The sequence below is a fragment of the Moschus berezovskii genome, chromosome 28 (genome assembly GCF_049115385.1).
Source record: "Moschus berezovskii isolate FMDL1 chromosome 28, NW_MosBer_1.0, whole genome shotgun sequence".
Classification (NCBI taxonomy): domain Eukaryota; kingdom Metazoa; phylum Chordata; class Mammalia; order Artiodactyla; family Moschidae; genus Moschus; species Moschus berezovskii.
The window spans coordinates 29055910-29074885 of record NC_142487.1 but is presented as its reverse complement, the minus strand read 5'-3'; the positions used below and the strand labels follow the sequence as shown (position 1 = coordinate 29074885).

Genomic DNA, 18976 nt, shown 5'->3' with positions numbered 1-18976 from the left:
GGACAGAAATGATTACTGTGCTTTAAAAGCTCTGCAACTCTAAGGAATTAACCCAAGGTAACAGAGCTATAGGTGGCAGAGCAGAACTGAAGATCAGATATCAGTCCTGCAAGTTCAGTGGTCTTCAAAAATCAGGCCCCGTTCACCCTCACTTCCAAAAGTATATGTGCCACACACCGGCACAGACCTGCTACTGTTTACCAGCCACACATTTCCCACGGTTACGCTTCTACCAAGCTCATACTTCTCTGTTTTACTCACACCAATGTGACACATCTGTCACCTAGCTTGGTGTAATACAAACACATCAGCTCTAGGACATTCTTCCTGATCTTCTCATAGTTACCTTTTGCTGAATCTTAGTAAATACCATTGCTGTATTCAATTATATCAAGTATTTACTTCTCAGAAATCCAAGAATCTATTTTTAAAGTAAATTAGACAATTTACATCCAACTTGTTCAGATTTTCCTGTGCAGATTTCCTTAGTTCGTAGAAACTATATGCACATATGGAATTGGAGAGTTATCATTTTCCCATGCTCCAGTGAAATGGGGCCAGAACCACTTTAAAAAGTTAATCGCAGGTACAAGCTTCCAACAAGACAAATAAGTCTTGGGGATGAAGTATACAGCATGGTGGCCACAGTTAACGATATTGTTTTGTGTATTTCAAAGCCGCTCAGAGAGTAGATCACAGAAGTTCTCATCAAAGGAAAAACACAAACAAACAAACAAACTATAACTGTGCGGTGATAGGTGCTAACTAAACTTACTGTGGTGATCATTTCAAAATACAGACACATATCAAATCATTCTGCTAGACACCTAAAACTAGCAAAATGTCATGACGATTAGATCTCAAAAAGAAGTTAATGGTAATATTGCCACAAACATTCATATGATAAGGGAGTTGAAGCAGATCAATACTAAACTAATGCAGATCCCTCCAAAGTCAACCAAAGAGGCATCGTGTTCAAAATACGGCCAAACAGCAGAAAACAATCTAAGTATAAACAAGTATGTTTTTAGTATAAATAATTTAGAAACCACATTTTATCATCAGCTCTTACAGTACAGATGTGTATGTTGTGTGTGTTTAGTTACAGTACATATACATAGAAGCCAATAAAAACAACTATCTGATGGAAAAAAAATAGGTTATTAATATTTAAGGCCCTTCTCAATAGATATTTACAATTTAGATATAATAGACTGTACTTTTAGACCAAGGTAAGTGCTCTTTTCCAGTTAATCATCCTGAAACCATAGGACTTAAGGTAGTAGGCACAGTTAAAAGCCACCACACACAATAAAATCACAAAATTTAGTTTTTGACCTAAACAGATTAAACAAATGAAAACTGTGCCAATCTTGAATGTTTTTTCCCAACAAAGCTGCTTAAAAAACAAGCAAAGAAACAAAAAAGCATACAGTAAGAAGATCATCTCTAAAGTAGAAAGTGTAAATTTAGTTTTTAACATAAAAAGCCCTGTTCGCTGATTAATCCCTTTATTTTGTTTCCTTTTAAACTATGTACCACAATGGCTTGAAGTGTCATATTGCATTTTTATAACTACCCAAATGGAATCACTTTATTAACTGTGAACCAGATAATGGCAAGCATGTTCCCAGATGATGTTTTAAATAAGGCAAAATATAAAATAAATATCATTGTCTCTTTACCCTCAGTTCCTTTTCCTCTTCCTCACTCAGGATGAAGACTCTAAATATGGCCAAATAAGAAAGTTACTGTTTATATTAAAATTTCACTCATACTTGAGCATCACATTAAAATTTTACTGTCTCCACAATGACCACAATCAACAATGATCTTTCTGTATCTGAATGCTTACACTATTACCTGTACCACGGAAAACTATTCTATAGACTTTCAGGTGCTACTCTTGCCGCTCCATTAAGAACATAATATGCTCAAAGATATGCACTAAACTTCCTTTGGATTCCTATAATACTTAGCTGATCAGATAATTTCATACATTTACTGATCAATGTAAAATATTGAATACCAACTATACACAAGTCACTGTTCTAGGCAATGATAATATCTGACTAACTTTCTACAAGAATTAAAAAGTTTGAAGCTGCTGAAAGGCATGGGTAAAAAATGAGTCATATAAGAGAAATTTAGGAATCTATATCAGTAACTTCAGATATGCAGATGATACCACCCTTATGGCAGAAAATGAGAAGAACTAAAGAGCCTCTTGATGAAAGTGAAAGAGGAGAGTGAAAAAGTTGGCTTAAAGCTCAACATTCAGAAAAGTAAGATCATGGCATCTGGTCCCATCACTTCATGGCAAATAGATGGGGAAACAGTGGCTGACTATTTTTTTGGGCTCCAAAATCACTGCAGATGGTGACTGCAGCCATGAAATTAAAAGATGCTTACTCCTTGGAAGGAAAGTTATGACAAACCTAGACAGGTTATTAAAAAGCAGAGACATTACTTTGTCAACAAAGATCTATCTAGTCAAGGCTATGGTTTTTCCAGTAGTCATGTATGGATGTGAGAGTTGGACTATAAAGAAAGCTGAGCGCAGAAGAATTGATGCTTTTGAACTGTGGTGTTGAAGAAGACTCTTGAGAGTCCTTTGGACAGCAAGATCAAACTAGTCCATCCTAAAGGAAATCAGTCCTGGGTGTTCATTGGAAGGACTGATGTTGAAGCTGAAACTACCAATATTTTGGCCACCTGATGCGAAGAGATGACTCATTTGAAGACTGATGTTGGGGAAAGATGGAAGGCAGATGGAGAAGGGGACGACAGAGGATGAGATATTGGATGGCATCACCGACTCGATGGAGGCGAGTTTGAGTGAACTCCGGGAGTTGGTGATGGACAGGGAGGCCTGGAGTGCTGTGGTTCATGGGGTCGCAGAGTCGGACATGACTGAGCGACTGAACTGAACTGAATATGATCCAGACAATAGTAGCAAGTCTCACTCAGCTAAAAGCAGTGAACTTAATACATTTCAGAAATATTCTCTTGATATTTTGTTAGGAGCCAGAGTTAAACCCAATTCCAATGTAACGGGCAGGAACTACTTTGTTAAGTGGAAGAGATGGGAACTTTTGGAAGATGGGAATCACAGCACAGGTGACACAAAGAAGGGAACACAGCACAGTGAGGCAAGTGCTGTTTCAGGGTTCTGAGAAAAGACAGGCAGGACAATGAAGAGTATTTAAAAAAGGAGAAAGATGACTCAAGAAGTCTGCCGGCTCACAAGTTAAATTACTAAAGTCAATCATAAATGCCTCCTGAGAAGCTGCCTTAAGAGCATCTGGAAACACGGTCGCTGCAGAGTAACAGAGACTCCTTCCTGAGGGGCTCGTCATTTGGCCACTGACCATCTCCACAGAGCTGACTCATTCCAGGCACTGTTTCTGAGTTTCTTCAGACCTTGAAGGCTCAGAGCAGAACAGCATTTCTCCAGATAAAATACTGTGATTCGTAATTAAGTTGTGCCAAAGGCACTGGCACAACTTTTACCTTGCAATCTAACTGGAAACCAAACTGGCTCAAGTGGCAAAAATACAGGGGACAATATATAATTAATGTGTGTCTATGTTCAAGCAAGTAACAGTACATGCGAAAGATCAAATAGTTTATCAAGTGGACCTAGTAGGACCATCACAAGGATGCTACAATTTATCAAACACTGAGACTCCATGAGAGCTCATTTTAAATTCTTCCACTGAAAACATCAAATTTAAAAAGCTAGAGTTCTTTTATATGTCTTATAAATTTGACTTACTCTTTTAGTCAAGAAAAAAATAGATAGTACGAAGACTTCTTAAAGTATTTTAGAATTACCACTATACTATTATCTAGGTCAACAAACTTTTGGGCAAACAATTTAGTAAATCTTACAAAATTAAACTGCTCTTGTGTGTGCTTGGCCGCTCAGTCCTGTCTCTCTGCAACGCCATGAACTATAGCCTGCCAGGCTCCTCTGTCCATGGTGATTCTCCAGGCAAAAATACTGGAGTGGGTTGCCATGACCTCCTCCAGGGGATCTTCCCAACCCAGGGATCGAACCCAGGTCTCCCACATTGCAGGTGGATCCTTTACCATCTGAGCTACCAGGTAACCCTTTCAGAAATCTTTAAACAAAGAAAACTACTGTTGACTATACATTTATTACTCTGAAGTTTTATGAATTTTCAGATCAGACACACATTAATCAAAAATACATAAAAACAAAAATAATTTACTGTTTTTAGATAATCCACACTATCAATCTTTATACTGTTTATAATCAACCAAAAAGTACTCATTGAGTATTATAAAGTAATAACCCAACTAGCAACAGTTAATATGGTAAAACTGAATACAGAGGACCTTTATAACCGGCAGTAGCCTGGTCCTAAAGAAAGATTCATCCTCAGAGTTTCTAAAATATAATTTGTATGATCCGAATCTTAGTCAAAATCTTCAAAACATGGTACTAACCATAGATTTACAGACTTATTTTAGCATTTATCTATTTTCTGACTGTGTTAAGACATTTAATTATATTAATATTTTTATATACAATGCATTTGGATTTAAATTATACTAAACCTTGTGCTATAAGTGTCTGCATAATTATAGGAGGAATATTTCAGAAATATTTCTTCTTTTTATGATACCATCATAGGCCTAAATTTAGAAACAGAAACTATAAAACTTCTAGAAGAAAATACACAAGAAAATTTTTGCAACTTTAGGATATGCAAATATTTATTTAGGAAACAAAGACCATGAATCATTAAGGAAAAAACACAATTAACTGGACTTGATGAAATGAAAATCTTTTGTTCATAAGACACATTGTTAAAAAATGAAAAGTCAAATCATGCTGGGAGAAAAAACTTGGAAAACACATATTTGATGGAGGACTTGGGTTCAGAATATATAAAAGAACTACAACTCAATAAAAAGCTATTAATAGACATTGCACAAAAGACATGTAATAGCAGTAGACACCCCCCCCCATGGCCAAAAGCTCAAAGAAGGAGCTCAGCATTACTAGTCCCCAAGAAATAAAAATTAAAACCACAATGAAATACCACTGTACTCTCACTGCTGCTGCTGCGTCACTTCAGTCGTGTCCGACTCTGTGCGACCCCACAGACGGCAGCCCACCAGGCTCCCCCGTCCCCAGGACTCCCAGGCAAGAACACCGGAGTGGGTTGCCATTTCCCTCTTCAGTACTCTCACTAGAATGAGTTAAATAAAAAGCCTGAAAATAGCAAGGGTTTGGGGGATGTACAGAAATTGAAACTTTCATACACTGGTGATGGAAATTTTAAATGACACTACCACTTTGGAAAACCTGTTTGACAGATTCTTACAAATTTAAATGTATACTAACTATAGTTAATGTCAGTCGCTCAGTCGTGCTGGACTCTTTGTGACCCCATGGACTGCAGCCTACCAGGCTCCTCTGTCCATGAGATTTTCCAGGCCAGGATACTGGAGTTGGTTGCCATTTCCTTCTCCAGGGGATCTTCCCAACCCAGGGATCGAACCCAGGTCTCCTGCAATGCAGGCAGATTCTTTACCAACTGAGCTACAAGGGAAGTTGAACCAGCAATTCTATTCCTAGGTATTATCCAAAAGAAATGAAAACATATGTCTCTGCAAAACTTATACAAGCAAGTTCATGGCAGCTTTATTTATATAGGCCAAAAATGGGAAAAAAAATAAAGGTATAATAACAGATGAATGGAAAAACCAAAAAAGGAATGAACTACTATTACACATAAAAACTTCATTTGGATGAATTTCAAAAACATTATATTGAGGAAAGGAAGCCATACAGAAAAGACTATATGCTGCAAACCGCATTTGTATGAAATTTTAAAACAGGCGAAACTTCCCTCAGGGGGTGGCTCTCACTTGGGGAATTCTGCCCTTCCTCGGATGGTGCTGGTGACATTCTCTGACTGTCACAACTTGGGGGACGGGGGCTGGGTGGTTGCTTTTGCTATCCGTGGACAGAGAGGCCAGCAACTCTGTTAAACATTCTAGAATGCACAGGACACTAGCACAACAAAGAATTATCAGGCCCAAAATTCCAACAGTGCCGAGGCCCAGGTTGGAAAATTGTTTTCTACTGTGGTCAGTGATGGTCTTGAGATACTGAATGCAAATGAAAATGAAGGCATTCTGGGGACAATAAAAATGTTCGGTATTTTATTTGTAGTAGTTTGTTTTCCAAAATTCACCACGCTGTACACTTTAAATGGGCACAGTTTGTTGTATGCAATTTTACCTCAAAGTTGATGGTAAAAATTATAGCCTATCAAATAATATAAAGCTGCAAAAACAGTTTAATCCAATTTTTGCTTTTAAACATATATGCATAAAAAAAACGGAAAAGGTAAGTACTATTGGTTGGATTATGGATAATTCTGATTTTTTTCCCCTACTGCTCATCTATTTTGTATTCACTTGAAAATATATTATATTATGTAATAATGTGCTTTTGAGTTATACCCAAAACAGGTCCAAGAAAACTGTGGAAGAGCACAACTACACATGAATATTTGATTATAGCTAAATTCTGATTTATGATCACAGGACTGAAGTTATTTCAAGAAAGTATAAAAATGTATAATGCAAAGGCATTTACAAGTCAACTTTTACTTTAAAACACAGCTATATTGAGAGCCTAAATTATAACTATTTCTGTACAAAAATGTTTTTAAGAGAAATTTTCACTATAAACAGTGATACCACATGATAAGGTAGGCTGAAAAGATTAATAAATTCTTTTAAATTAAATAAAATAATGTTATAAAGGAATAACATTTCATTATATCTATACAGTAGAAAAACATAGCAGATACAATTCAGTTATGTTCAACAACAGGCCAGGGACTATACAAACTGTGAGTAATAAAAAGACATCCCTCAAGAAGCTGACTATCTAATGGAGAGAAATGATAGTTAATGAATCAAATAAAAAGAGTTAAAGGCTATGGTTGAGATTTGAAAGTAGTACAATGAAAAGAAACAACTAAGCCTTGGTAGTATGGAAGTATTTACAAAGATGACAGTTGAGCTGGGTCTTGAGGAAGTAGTAAGAGCTTATCAGGTGAAAATCATTATTAGACACTTCAAAAATCTTAAACAAACAAAAGCCAACTGCCTAACAATTTTGTTACACTGCTCTTTTGTTACATTTTATAGTCTTAAAGGTCAGCAACAGAAAAACCAGTTTTGGGAAAAGGAAGATAATCCTACAAAACTGAGTAAGGAAGTTACACCTGCTGAGAAAATTCCATATTCAAGAGAGAAGACTGCTTTGGATTTACCTTGATGGAAAAAGGCACTCTGTGCATCTAACTACATCTAACCAGTTACATCTAAGTTAGGCAACTGTTGTGTTGGAGAAGATTCTTCAGAGTCCCTTGGACTGCAAGGAGATTCAACCAGTCCATCCTAAAGGAAATCAGTCCAGAATATTCATTGGAAGGACTGATGCTGAAGCTGAAACTCCAATACTTTGGCCACCTGATGCGAAGAACTGCCTCATTTGAAAAGCCCCTGATGCTGGGAAAGATTGAAGGCGGGAGAAGGGGACAACAGAGGATGAGATGGTTGAATGGCATCACCAACTCAATGGACATGAGTTTGAGCAAATTCCGGAAGTTGGTGATGGACAGGGAGGCCTGGCATGCTGCCGTCCATGGGGTCACAAAGAATCAGACATGACTGAGGGATGGAACTGAACTGAAGTTAGGCGATCTCAGTCTCTGGCACCACTTAAAAGTACTGACCAAAAAACCATCAGTTCGGCTACAATTTTAAATCATGTATTTTAACATGTGTGAGCAAATTTCAGTTGGCCTCACATAACACATTGAAATCCTCATACTGCTAGTAAGGGAAAATCTAAGATGCCTCTTAAGAAGGATAGGTACTGGGACTCTAATATGCATCCTTGGCAGTACGTTTTAAAGACATAAGAAATGCTTACAAATCTATAATGAATGAGTTAAACGACGAGGCGGACAAGTTAATTCCTAAACTTAGGAAGAGAAAAAAGCCTACAAGGTACTGAGACCAGGAGGTAAAACTGCAGGGAGAACCTGCCTACTCTGCTCCTTAGACTTCCTATAATTCTGTACACCCACTGAAATTAAGGAACCGAAAGTGAATGAAACTCAGTTTATTTAAACTGAACAAATTTTATGCTGCACAAGATGCAACTTTTGAGTAATCAACTCAACCCAAAGACAAAGGGTCTTCAAGTGGATCTGGCTTCAGGGAGAGAGCAACATTTCCCATTCTTTTCTCTCTTGACTTGGAGTCAAATAATTACTGCGAACAACATAAGGAACACTGTTTCCAGGTAGTGGCGATTCAGGAGATGGGAGAGAATGGAAAAACGATTAAAACGATAAGCCAAGGTTGCAAGGGAGTCTTCTGGAGTCATGTAGTAGCCAGTGAACTAGAAACTCTGGATATTTAATAGATATCGACACCAACAGTGGGACCAGGAGCTGGTGCAAGTCCAGCCAAGGGTGGCAGGGAGAGAACAGTCGCTGCCAGATCCTTTGGCCTCCACCGTAGAAGATCACCGCCAGTCCCTCGCCCCAACCCTCTGGTTGAAACGCTCCCAGTACTCAGCACCGGCCCACAAGCACCCCCTCCCCACAATAACCCCCCACAACCCCATCAGCCCAGCCGGAGGGGGGGCAGCGCCGTCGTTCACTTACTGAGTTGTCCCCCACCCGACGTCGTACTCGGCTCCCGACCTCCTGCGCCTCCAAGGCCGGCCGCCCCGGGGACCCCCGGCGCCCCCGTCCCCGGCGGGGTCCCGCTCTGCCTCTCGAAGTTGCCAGGGTTGGAGAAATAGTCGCGCAGCCGAGGGAGCTCGCGGCCGCTCTCCAGCAGCTCGGTGTGCAGCTCCAAGGCGGTCAGCAGGTACTGGTCGCGCAGCAGCTGGGCCGCGATCGCATCAATTGACAGGCGGGCCGGGGTCTCGCCAGGGCCCCCCAGGGCCGCCGCCGCCTCCCCGGGCAGCCCGGCTCGGGCACCGCTCCCCAAGGCCACAGGGTCCTGGGGCGACAGCGAGTCCGCAGAGCCCGGGTCTAGGCCGCCCCCGGCGCCCAGCCGAAGTCCTGCCCGCCGCTCGTCGGTCGCCGAGACCTCGTCCTCGTCCTCGTCCGAATCGCTGAGGAAAGGGTTCACGCCGCCGCCGCCGCCGTCAGGAGCCATCGCCGCCATCTTACACTGTCAGAACTGTGGGCGCCTCCCTGTCTGGCTCTGACAGGCCGCGGCCTGAGTCCGCGCTCGGCCTCGGCGGGCTCCGCTCGCTTCCGCAGCCCCGGCCTTGCCACGTCCCGCCTCCTCACCTGGAGACCAGGCGCAGGTTCGGAGGCGAACTGTCCCGAGGCTGCAGCGGCGGCAGCCGTCACTGCCTCAGCCGCAGCTGCACCAGCAGCCCGGCTCTGCGGGCGTCTTCCTGGTCCCCGGTCTCGCGAGAAGAGGCGCGTGGCCCGCCCCTCGCCCCGCCCCGCCCTCTCCCCACGCTGGGGAGCAGAGACTGAGGGGCCCCGCGCTCCACTCAAAGGCAAAGCCCCGCCCCACCCCTTTTTGATTGGTCGCAGGAGGTAGGGGCGGGGATTGGAGTCAGGGAGGACGGACCCGGGAGTTATCGCGAGAGTAGCTTCCGGCCAGGTAAGCGTCGGGGAGCTTCCGTGGTTGGGGGGCGGTTGTGACGGCGGCTCAGGAACCTTCTCTTGTGGCCGGAGGAGCGCTCTGACTCGCAGCCGGGCCCCGCCGTCGCGCCGAAGAGGCGCCGCTCCCGAGGCCAGGCCTGACCTGCTCAAGCCCAGGTAGGGTCCGGGAGCAGTGGGGGCAGGGGCCGGGCCCGACACTGGCGCTCGCCGGGCTGCGCGGCCCGCTTCCTTCGCGCCTGCTGCGTGCGCGGCCGGCTGCGGCTGCTTTCCGCGCAGGGGCGGCGGGCGCCGGGCAGGGGCGGCCGTCAGGAGGGGGCTTGCTAGCGCTCGCTCGCCCTCCCAGCCGTGCCTGCGGCGCCGGGGGCCTGGTGCGGCGCAGGGACGGAGCCGCTGGAAGACGCGGCGGGGACGTCGGGATCTGCTTGGATCTGCGGGTATCCCGATAGTCCCCACGTCGGAGACGGACTCTTAGGAGCACAGTAAGCACTTGTGATTTAATGCACAGCTCGCACAGTGCGGACGCTTCAGAACGGCCAGTGCTGTCCCTCAGAGGGCCCCTTGCAGAGCAAGGAGATCCAACCAGGCCATCCCAGAGGAAATCAGTCCTGAATGTTCATTGGAAGGACTGATGCTGAAGCTGAAACGCTTTGGCCCCCTGATGCGAAGAGCTGACTCGTTGGAAAAGCCCTTGATGCTGGGAAAGGTTGAAGGAGGGAGGAGAAGGGGGCGACAGAGAATAAGATGGTTGGAGGGCGTCACCGACTCAATGGACATGACTTTGAGCAAGCTCCGGAAGTTGGTGATGGACAGGGAAGCCTGGCATGATGAAGTCCATGGGGTCGCAGAGTCAGACACGACTGAGCGACTGAACCGAACTTGGGCTTTTTGTTTTGTTTTCGGTATAAGTTTTTTTTTTGATGCTTTTAATACTAAGAATTGGAAACTTTTTTTTTTTTTTACAGAACATTAGCTCCTAGTGTTTAATTCTAAATTTATGTGTGTGTGTGTGTGCGTGCACGCCATGTATTGAAGAAAAGCATGGAAAAAAATTCTAGACCTTAGGAAAATAGTATCAAAAGAGCCACCGGTGTTGTTTCATAGTCCTTAGCTAAAAGGATTGCTGATCTTTATTGTAATTGAGTTGCCAGAGAGATTGAAAATGGAAACAATTTCTGGAATGAAAAATGGAAGGATTAGGGAATGGCATGGAAAGGGCATGTTTAGAAATGGGTTATTTATATGCAATATTTCCTCCTGTGTAATGGGAATTTTACACATCTGTTGTACTTAAGGTCCCCGCACTTAGGGTCTTCCTATCAATGATTGTGCCTATTAGGTTCATATCCCTGTCCTGCCAATTATTTGCCTTGACTCTTTTAAAAAGTTACTTGACTTCTCTCAGCCTCCTCTGTCAAGGAGATACTTAAAGTACACAGAATTAGGAATGTGCTTGTCACAGTACCTGGTACCTAGTACACAACAATTGTTGTAATCATTTATCAATTAATGTACTACTAGTGTATATTGCGGAGAAGGCAATGGCAAGCCACTCCAGTACTCTTGCCTAGAAAATCCCATGGATGGAGGAGCCTGGTAGGCTGCAGTCCATGGGGTCGCTAAGGGTCGGACACGACTGAGCGACTTCACTTTCACTTTTCACTTTCACACATTGGAGAAGGAAATGGCAACCCACTCCAGTGTTCTTGCCTGGAGAATCCCAGGGACGGGGGAGCCTGGTGGGCTTCTGTCTATGGGGTCACACAGAGTCAGACATGACTGAAGTGACTTAGCAGCAGCAGCAGTGTATATTGAGAATATTTGACAGATTTTTAAAAGTAAAGCAAAACAAACCTGATGTCAGTCATTTTAGTAGTGTTAGCCAGAAAAAGCAATTAAGGTAGTAGGCCCCAAACGGAGTTTTTTTTAGGGTCTGATTTCTAAAATGAAAATTGAAAATAGATTTAAAATATGTTTCCTCAGAGAGTTGTAAGAAGTTGGATGTAGAAGTTCTTCCTTGATCAGCAGCTTCCTATGACACATCTGTAATTTCCTGGTTCTACCTCATATCCTGTAATCATGGACTTGTTAATGTGACCTTCCAAGCCCCTAACGAATCAACTGGCCAGTCGTCTCAGTAAGTACTTTTCTCTTCCACTAGTGCATAGAAATTTGCTTATCAATTAAAAATGTTGAAGAAATACTAATAGTGCATACTAGGATATTATTAACAATTGCTGATTTCTATTTAATAATAATTTGCATTAGTATTGTTGGGGAATTTTCTTTCTACTTACTAAGATTTGCATTAATCTAGGTCTTTACAGCCAATGTTTCACTGAATAGATTGTCATTGATGCTTGTATGTTAGTGATAAAAATATAAAAGATTGCTCTTTTTCAAGCACCTCAATTGTTTTCTTGATTAAAAAATTATTTTTTTGTTTTAGTACTCTTAAAATAACCACAAGTAATATTTTCAGTGCAAGTTTTTCGTTGATGTAAAGTTTTATAAATATCTAATTTTTTATACATTTTTACATATTCTCATTTTTGACATTGTTTTTCAGTGTGTGGTAAACATCCCAGAGGTATAAGTTAAATGACTTTTATTGATACATGGTTATGTGTATTTAAAAATTTTAGTAGTTATTCATTTGTTTAGGTGATTTCCAAATGATTCATCTGTGAAAAAGTTTTCTTTTTCACTAAATCTGAATAAAAAGTGATTAAAAAAAAGAGAAATATTAAATGATAATAGTGTTTAATTATATGTGCTTAGCTATAATAAAGTAAGTGGTATGTGAAGAATGATATTTTGGAAGCACTGAAATTTTATGTATAGTAAGTGACAAATAGGAAAGTTACTGTCGCTGTATTTATCCTGAATCTTCACAGCTCTTGGGTCTGTTCTGGAGGAATAAATAGAGAAGCATGGTAGCCTCTAGTGGCTACAGTGTGTATTACACATACCATTGAAAGGATGTGAAGTGAAGTCGCTCAGTCGTGTCCGACTCTTTGCGACCCCGTGAACGTTAGCGCACCAGGCTCCTCCATCCATGGGATTCTCCAGGCAAGAATACTGAAGTGGGTTGCCAAATTTAATAGTCCTGACTAAGTGCCCAGGACTGGGCTGAGTACTGGAGAAAGCCTATCTTGCTGTCCTGGAATCAGCATGAAGTTATAGAGGCAGACATTACTACAAATAGTCACAGTCATAGCTGTGTAGTTATAAATTGAAGTAAAGGTTTGAGCTTCTGATTTGGACTGAGTAGTCCCTGAGTAAGTGATGCCGGAAAGTGCCCGGGAGGGACCTAAGATCCCACTGCTACTATACAAGAGAGCTAGATTTTTATGTTAGCTATTACAGCTTCAGGGTCAAAGGTCTCAAATAAAATGTAGTGGAAACTTTGTATTAGCCTTTAACACAGACACTGTGATACTTTTTACAGAAAAGTCCTGTAACAACAGTGGGGAGAAAAAAGAACGTGAGTCCAGGGAGTTGTTTGTAAAAGCCAGAGAAAGTGAGAAGCGACAGAGATTTCCTCATTAGTGAACATGATAGCAGAGAGTGCAGGTTTCCACGGCGGAGAGGGGTGTTTAAGTCAATGGGAGCTTCTCTACAGCTAGGTGGATGCCATATGTACTTTAGTTGTAAATAGAGTTTAAGATCTTCAGTTCAGTCGCTCAGTCGTGTCCGACTCTCCGCGACCCCATGAATCACAGCACGCCAGGCCTCCCTGTCCATCACCAACTTCCGGAGTTCACTCAAACTCATGTCCACAGAGTCGGTGATTCCATCCAGCCATCTCATTCTCTGTCGTCCCCTTCTCCTCCCGCCCCCAACCTTTCCCAGCATCAGACTCTTTTCCAGTGAGCCAACTCGTCACATGAGGTGGCCAAAGTATTGCAGTTTCAGCTTTAGCATCAGTCTTTCCAATGAACACCCAGGATCGATCTCCCTTAGAGTGGACTGGTTGGATCTCCTTGCAGTCTAAGGGACTCTCAAGAGTCTTCTCCAACACCATAGTTCAAAAGCAAGAGGAGAGTGAAAAGGTTGGCTTGAAGCTCAACATTCAGAAAACAAAGATCATGGCATCTGGTCCCATCACTTCATGGGAAATAGATGGAAAAACAGTGGAAACAGTGTCAGACTTTATTTTTTGGGGCTCCAAAATCACTGTGGATGCTGACTGCAGCCATGAAATTAAAAGACGCTTACTCCTTGGAAGGAAAGTTATGACCAACCTTGATAGTATATTAAAAAGCAGAGACATTACTTTGCCAACCAAGGTCCGTCTAGTCAAGGCTATGGTTTTTCCCGTGGTCATGTATGGATGTGAGAGTTGGACTGTGAAGAAAGCTGATCGCCGAAGAATTGATGCTTTTGAACTGTGGTGTTGGAGAAGACTCTTACTGCAATGAATTAAAATGAGTTGAGAAATGAGTTACTTTGTGTAACTGAATATGATACCTGATAGAAGACGTCTGAGCTAAAGGATAGAAGAAAGAAGTGAACAGAATATTATGGACAATTTTGGAATAATAAATTTGACAGTTTGGATGAAATGGACAAAAGATACAACTACCAAAACTTACTCAGCAAGTAGTAAATAATCTCTGGATATGAAGAAATGAATTTATAGTTAAAAACCTTCCAACAAAGGAAACTCTGAGCCATTGATATCCTGTTATACAATAAAGGAAGAAATAGTACTGATTCTACACAAACTCTTCCAAAAAATTAAAGGTAATAGTACTTCCCATTGCATTGTCTGACATGAAAACCAGAGAAAGATATTACAAAAAAAAATAGTCTAATATTGCTAGTAAATATTAATTTTAAATGCTAAATATTTTAGCAAATAAAATCCAAGAGTATATAGGAAGGATAATACTTAATGATTAGTTCAGTTTATTCTGGGAACCCTAGCTTGGTTTGACATTTGAAACTCCATCGTTGTAGTTCACCACACTAGGAGACCCCACACCGGGGGAGACCCCACCAGGAGATCCCACACCAGGAGAGACCTCAGACCAGGAGAGACACCACCAGGGGAGACCCCCCACCAAGAGAAAAACCAGATGGGCTTGTTCCTCTCACGCCAGAGGATCTCACGTGATACTCCCCTCTCACTTTTGCTTTTGTGAAAACCACTTGACAAAATCCAGCGTTTTTCATTCACAACTTTAAAACTGCATATTGAGAGTAAAAGAGAACTTCTTTAATGCAACAAAAGGAATCTATGAAAAAATCCTGAATAACTGACAACTTTCACCCTAAGATTGGAAACAAGGCAGGGATTTCTGTTGTTTCCATACCTATTCAACATTACACTAGAAGTCCTAGACAGTACAAGCATGAGACGTAAATAAAAAGTGTATAGACTGTGTGGATCACAATAAACTGTGGAAAATTCTGATAGAGATGGGAATACCAGACCACCTGACCTGCCTCTTGAGAAACCTGTATGCAGGTCAGGAAGCAACAGTTAGAACTGGACATGGAACAACAGACTGGTTCCAAATAGGAAAAGGAGTACATCAAGGTTGTATATTGTCACCCTGCTTATTTAACTTCTGTGCAGAGTACATCATGAGGAACGCTGGGCTGGAAGAAGCACAAGCTGGAATCAAGATTGCCGGGAGAAATATCAATAACCTCAGATATGCAGATGACACCACCCTTATGGCAGAAAGTGAAGAAGAACTAAAGAGTCTCTTGATGAGAGTGAAAGAGGAGAGTGAAAAGGTTGGCTTGAAGCTCAACATTCAGAAAACAAAGATCATGGCATCTGGTCCCATCACTTCATGGGAAATAGATGGGGAAACAGTGGAAACAGTGTCAGACTTTATTTTTTTGGGCTCCAAAATCACTGTGGATGCTGATTGCAGCCATGAAATTAAAAGACACTTGCTCCTTGGAAGGAAAGTTATGACCAACCTTGATAGTATTTTAAAAAGCAGAGACATTACTTTGCTAACCAAGGTCCATCTAGTCAAGGCTATGGTTTTTCCCGTGGTCATGTATGGATGTGAGAGTTGGACTGTGAAGAAAGCTGATGCCAAAGAATTGATACTTTTGAAATGTGGTGCTGGATAAGTCTCTTGAGAGTCCCTTGGACTGCAAGGAGATCCAACCTTTCCATTCTAAAGGAGATCAATCCTGGGTGTTCACTGGAAGGACTGATGCTAAAGCTGAAACTGCAATACTTTGGCCACCTCATGTGACGAGTTGATTCACTGGAAAAGACTCTGATGCTAGGAGGGATTGGGGGTGGGAGGAGAAGGGGACAACAGAGAATGAGATGGCTGGATGGCATCACTGACTCGATGGACATGAGTCTGAGTGAACTCCGAGAGTTGGTGATGGACAGGGAGGCCTGGTGTGCTGTGATTTGTGGGGTCGCAAAGAGTCGGACACTACTGAGCGACTGAACTGAACTGATAGATTGATAAGTCCTTTATTCACGGGTGACATAACGTTTCTCCTTGGAAAATCAAAAGGCATCTACATAAAAACTACTATAACAAACAGTTTTTCAGTGTTGCAGAATACAAGGTGAATAAGTAAAAATCAGTGGTAATTTAAAACTAATGAGGGGAAACTGAAATAAAAAATACCACTTACAGTAACATTAAAAAGTGAACTATGTAGGGATGAACCACAGGGGCATGAGGGAACTTTTGAGAGTTATGAGTATGTTCACTCTCCTGATTATTATACACTTTAAATATGTACACAGCTTATTACAGTCCGGTTATGCCTCAATAAAGCTATAAAAATGCTGTGAAGAACATTACTGGGACACTTCAAAAAGCTTCAGTATAGACAGTGATTAGGTAAAATACTGACGTTGAGTTTACTGAAGTTAGTAACCACCGTAGGTACATAAGGGAGTATCATTGTCAGAAAATAAACACTGAAGTATACCACCCCCCCCCCACACACACACACACTCAAACACGAGAGGGGTAAGTTAAAGAGACTCAGCAAGGACCCGAGAAAAGTGATCATGTTAGGGATGTATGGCTAAGGGGTGTATGGATGTTTGTACCATTATTGCAGCTTTTCTGTGAGCTTGAGATTGTTTTAAAATAAATATGTTAAGAGTCTGTACTAAAGAAAGTGTTGTCATCTGCAAAAGTTCCCTAGATGGAACACAAAATACAGTCGCCAAAACAAAAGTTAATTCATTGAACTTTCAGAATTTATAGGTACTGACTGCTTTGAAAAACATGGTTAAAAAAATGAAAAGGGGATAAAAGAGGATTTAAAAATGCCCATTACATGCATGTAAAGTAGCTCAACATTATTGATCACCAGGGAAACGTAAATTAAAACCACAATAAGTTAACAGACTAGACAAAATTAAACAGATTACAGTACCAAGTTGTGGCCAATGTAACTGTTATAGCGCTGAGGATATATAATGCTCAGTGAACAAGTCAGTCACAGAAGGAGAAACGTGTACGTTTCTCCTCGTCTGAGATAATCCAGAAGAGTCAGACTCTCAATGGGTGGGGGGTGGGGGCGGGGGGATGCAGGTGGTTGTTCAATGTCTGTAAAATCTCACTTATGCAAAGTGAATAAGTTGTCAAGATCTGATTAACAGTGCCTATAGTTTGAAATACTGTATTTTACATGTAAAAATTTAAGAGGGTAGATCTTGTGTTAAAAACTCTTTTCTTTTTTTAAGTCACTCAGTTGTGTCTGCCTCTTCATGACAATGGGGACTAGAGCCCGCAAGGCTCCTCTGTCCGTAGAATTCTCCAGGCCAGAATACTAGAGTGGGTTGCCATTCCACATCTCCAGGGGATCTTCCCAACCCAGGGATCAAACCCAGGTCTCCCGCTTTGCCAGTGAATTCTTTACCGTTTGAGCCACTAGGGAAGCCCTCTTACCACAGCTTGAAAACAGCTACCCATGTAGATAAGGCAAGTAGCCGCAGAACAATGAAGCTTATTGAAAGATGGAGGAAATAAAAAGTGTCCACCAAACTAAGAAGTTTTTTGAGACTGAAAAATGAGGCAGGCAGCTCTAGTCATCAAATAAGTTGGAAACATATTTGTTTGCACAACAGAATAGGAAAAACAAGAGATCTCTTCAAGAAAATTAGAGATTCCAAGGGAAGATTTCATGCAAAGATGGGCTCGATAAAGGACAGAAATGGTATGGACCTAACAGAAGCAGAAGATATTAAGAAGAGGTGGCAAGAATACACAGAAGAACTGTACAAAAAAGGTCTTCACGACCAAGATAGTCATGATAACGTGATCACTGACCTAGAGCCAGACATCTTGGAATGTGAAGTCAAGTGGGCCTTAGAAAGCATCACTACGAACAAAGCTAGTGGAGGTGATGGAATTCCAGTTGAGCTATTTCAAATCCTAAAAGATGATGCTGTGAAAATGCTACACTCAATATGCCAGCAAATTTGGAAAACTCAGCAGTGGCCACAGGACTGGAAAAGGTCAGTCTTCATTCCAATCCCAAAGAAAGGCAATGCCAAAGAATGCTCAAACTACCGCACAATTGCACTCATCTCACACGCTAGTAAAGTCATGCTCAAAATTCTCCAAGCCAGGCTTCAGCAATATGTGAACCGTGAACTCCCAAATGTTCAAGCAGGTTTTAGAAAAGGCAGAGGCACCAGAGATCAAATTGCCAACATCCGCTGGATCATGGAGAAAGCAAGAGAGTTCCAGAAAAACATCTATTTCTGCTTCATTGACTATGCCAAAGCCTTTGACTGTGTGGATCACAATAAACTTTGGAAAATTCTGAAAGAGATGGGAATCCCAGACCACCTGACCTGCCTTTTGAGAAACCTGTATGCAGGTCAGGAAGCAACAGTTAGAACTGGACATGGAACAACAGACTGGTTCCAAATAGGAAAAGGAGTGCGTCAAGGTTGTATATTGTCACCTTGCTTATTTAACTTCTATGCAGAGTACATCATGAGGAACGCTGGGCTGGAAGAAGCACAAGCTGGAATCAAGATTGCCGGGAGAAATATCAATAACCTCAGATATGCAGATGACACCACCCTTATGGCAGAAAGTGAAGAGGAACTCAAAGACCTCTTGATGAAAGTGAAAGAGGAGAGTGAAAAGGTTGGCTTGAAGCTTAACATTCAGAAAACGAAGATCATGGCATCTGGTCCCATCACTTCATGAGAAGTAGATGGGGAAACAGTGGAAACAGTGTCAGACTTTATTTTTTTGGGCTCCAAAATCACTGTGGATGCTGATTGCAGCCATGAAATTAAAAGACGC

The 18976-nt window shown here is 41.9% G+C and overlaps 2 protein-coding genes across 12 annotated transcripts in view; one reads left to right on the top strand and one right to left on the bottom strand.

Annotated features, from left to right (window-relative positions):
* The window catches only part of RELCH (RAB11 binding and LisH domain, coiled-coil and HEAT repeat containing), a 110026-nt gene extending 100540 nt beyond the window's left edge, over positions 1-9486 (bottom strand). For all 6 annotated transcript variants that reach the window (XR_016036694.1, XM_055417481.2, XM_055417482.2 and 3 more), the window contains exon 1: positions 8736-9486. Coding sequence is in view for 5 of the 6 variants with exons in the window: in XM_055417481.2 (XP_055273456.2) it covers positions 8736-9246 (511 nt within the window). In the remaining variant the exon portion in view is untranslated. The remainder of the gene's footprint in view (positions 1-8735) is intronic.
* A 204-nt stretch (positions 9487-9690) lies between these two features.
* Positions 9691-18976, top strand: part of PIGN (phosphatidylinositol glycan anchor biosynthesis class N) — a 102804-nt gene continuing 93518 nt past the window's right edge. For all 6 annotated transcript variants that reach the window (XR_016036695.1, XM_055417479.2, XM_088833421.1 and 3 more), the window contains exons 1-2: positions 9691-9857; positions 11682-11835. The gene's annotated coding sequence lies outside the window, so the exon portion shown is untranslated. The remainder of the gene's footprint in view (positions 9858-11681; positions 11836-18976) is intronic.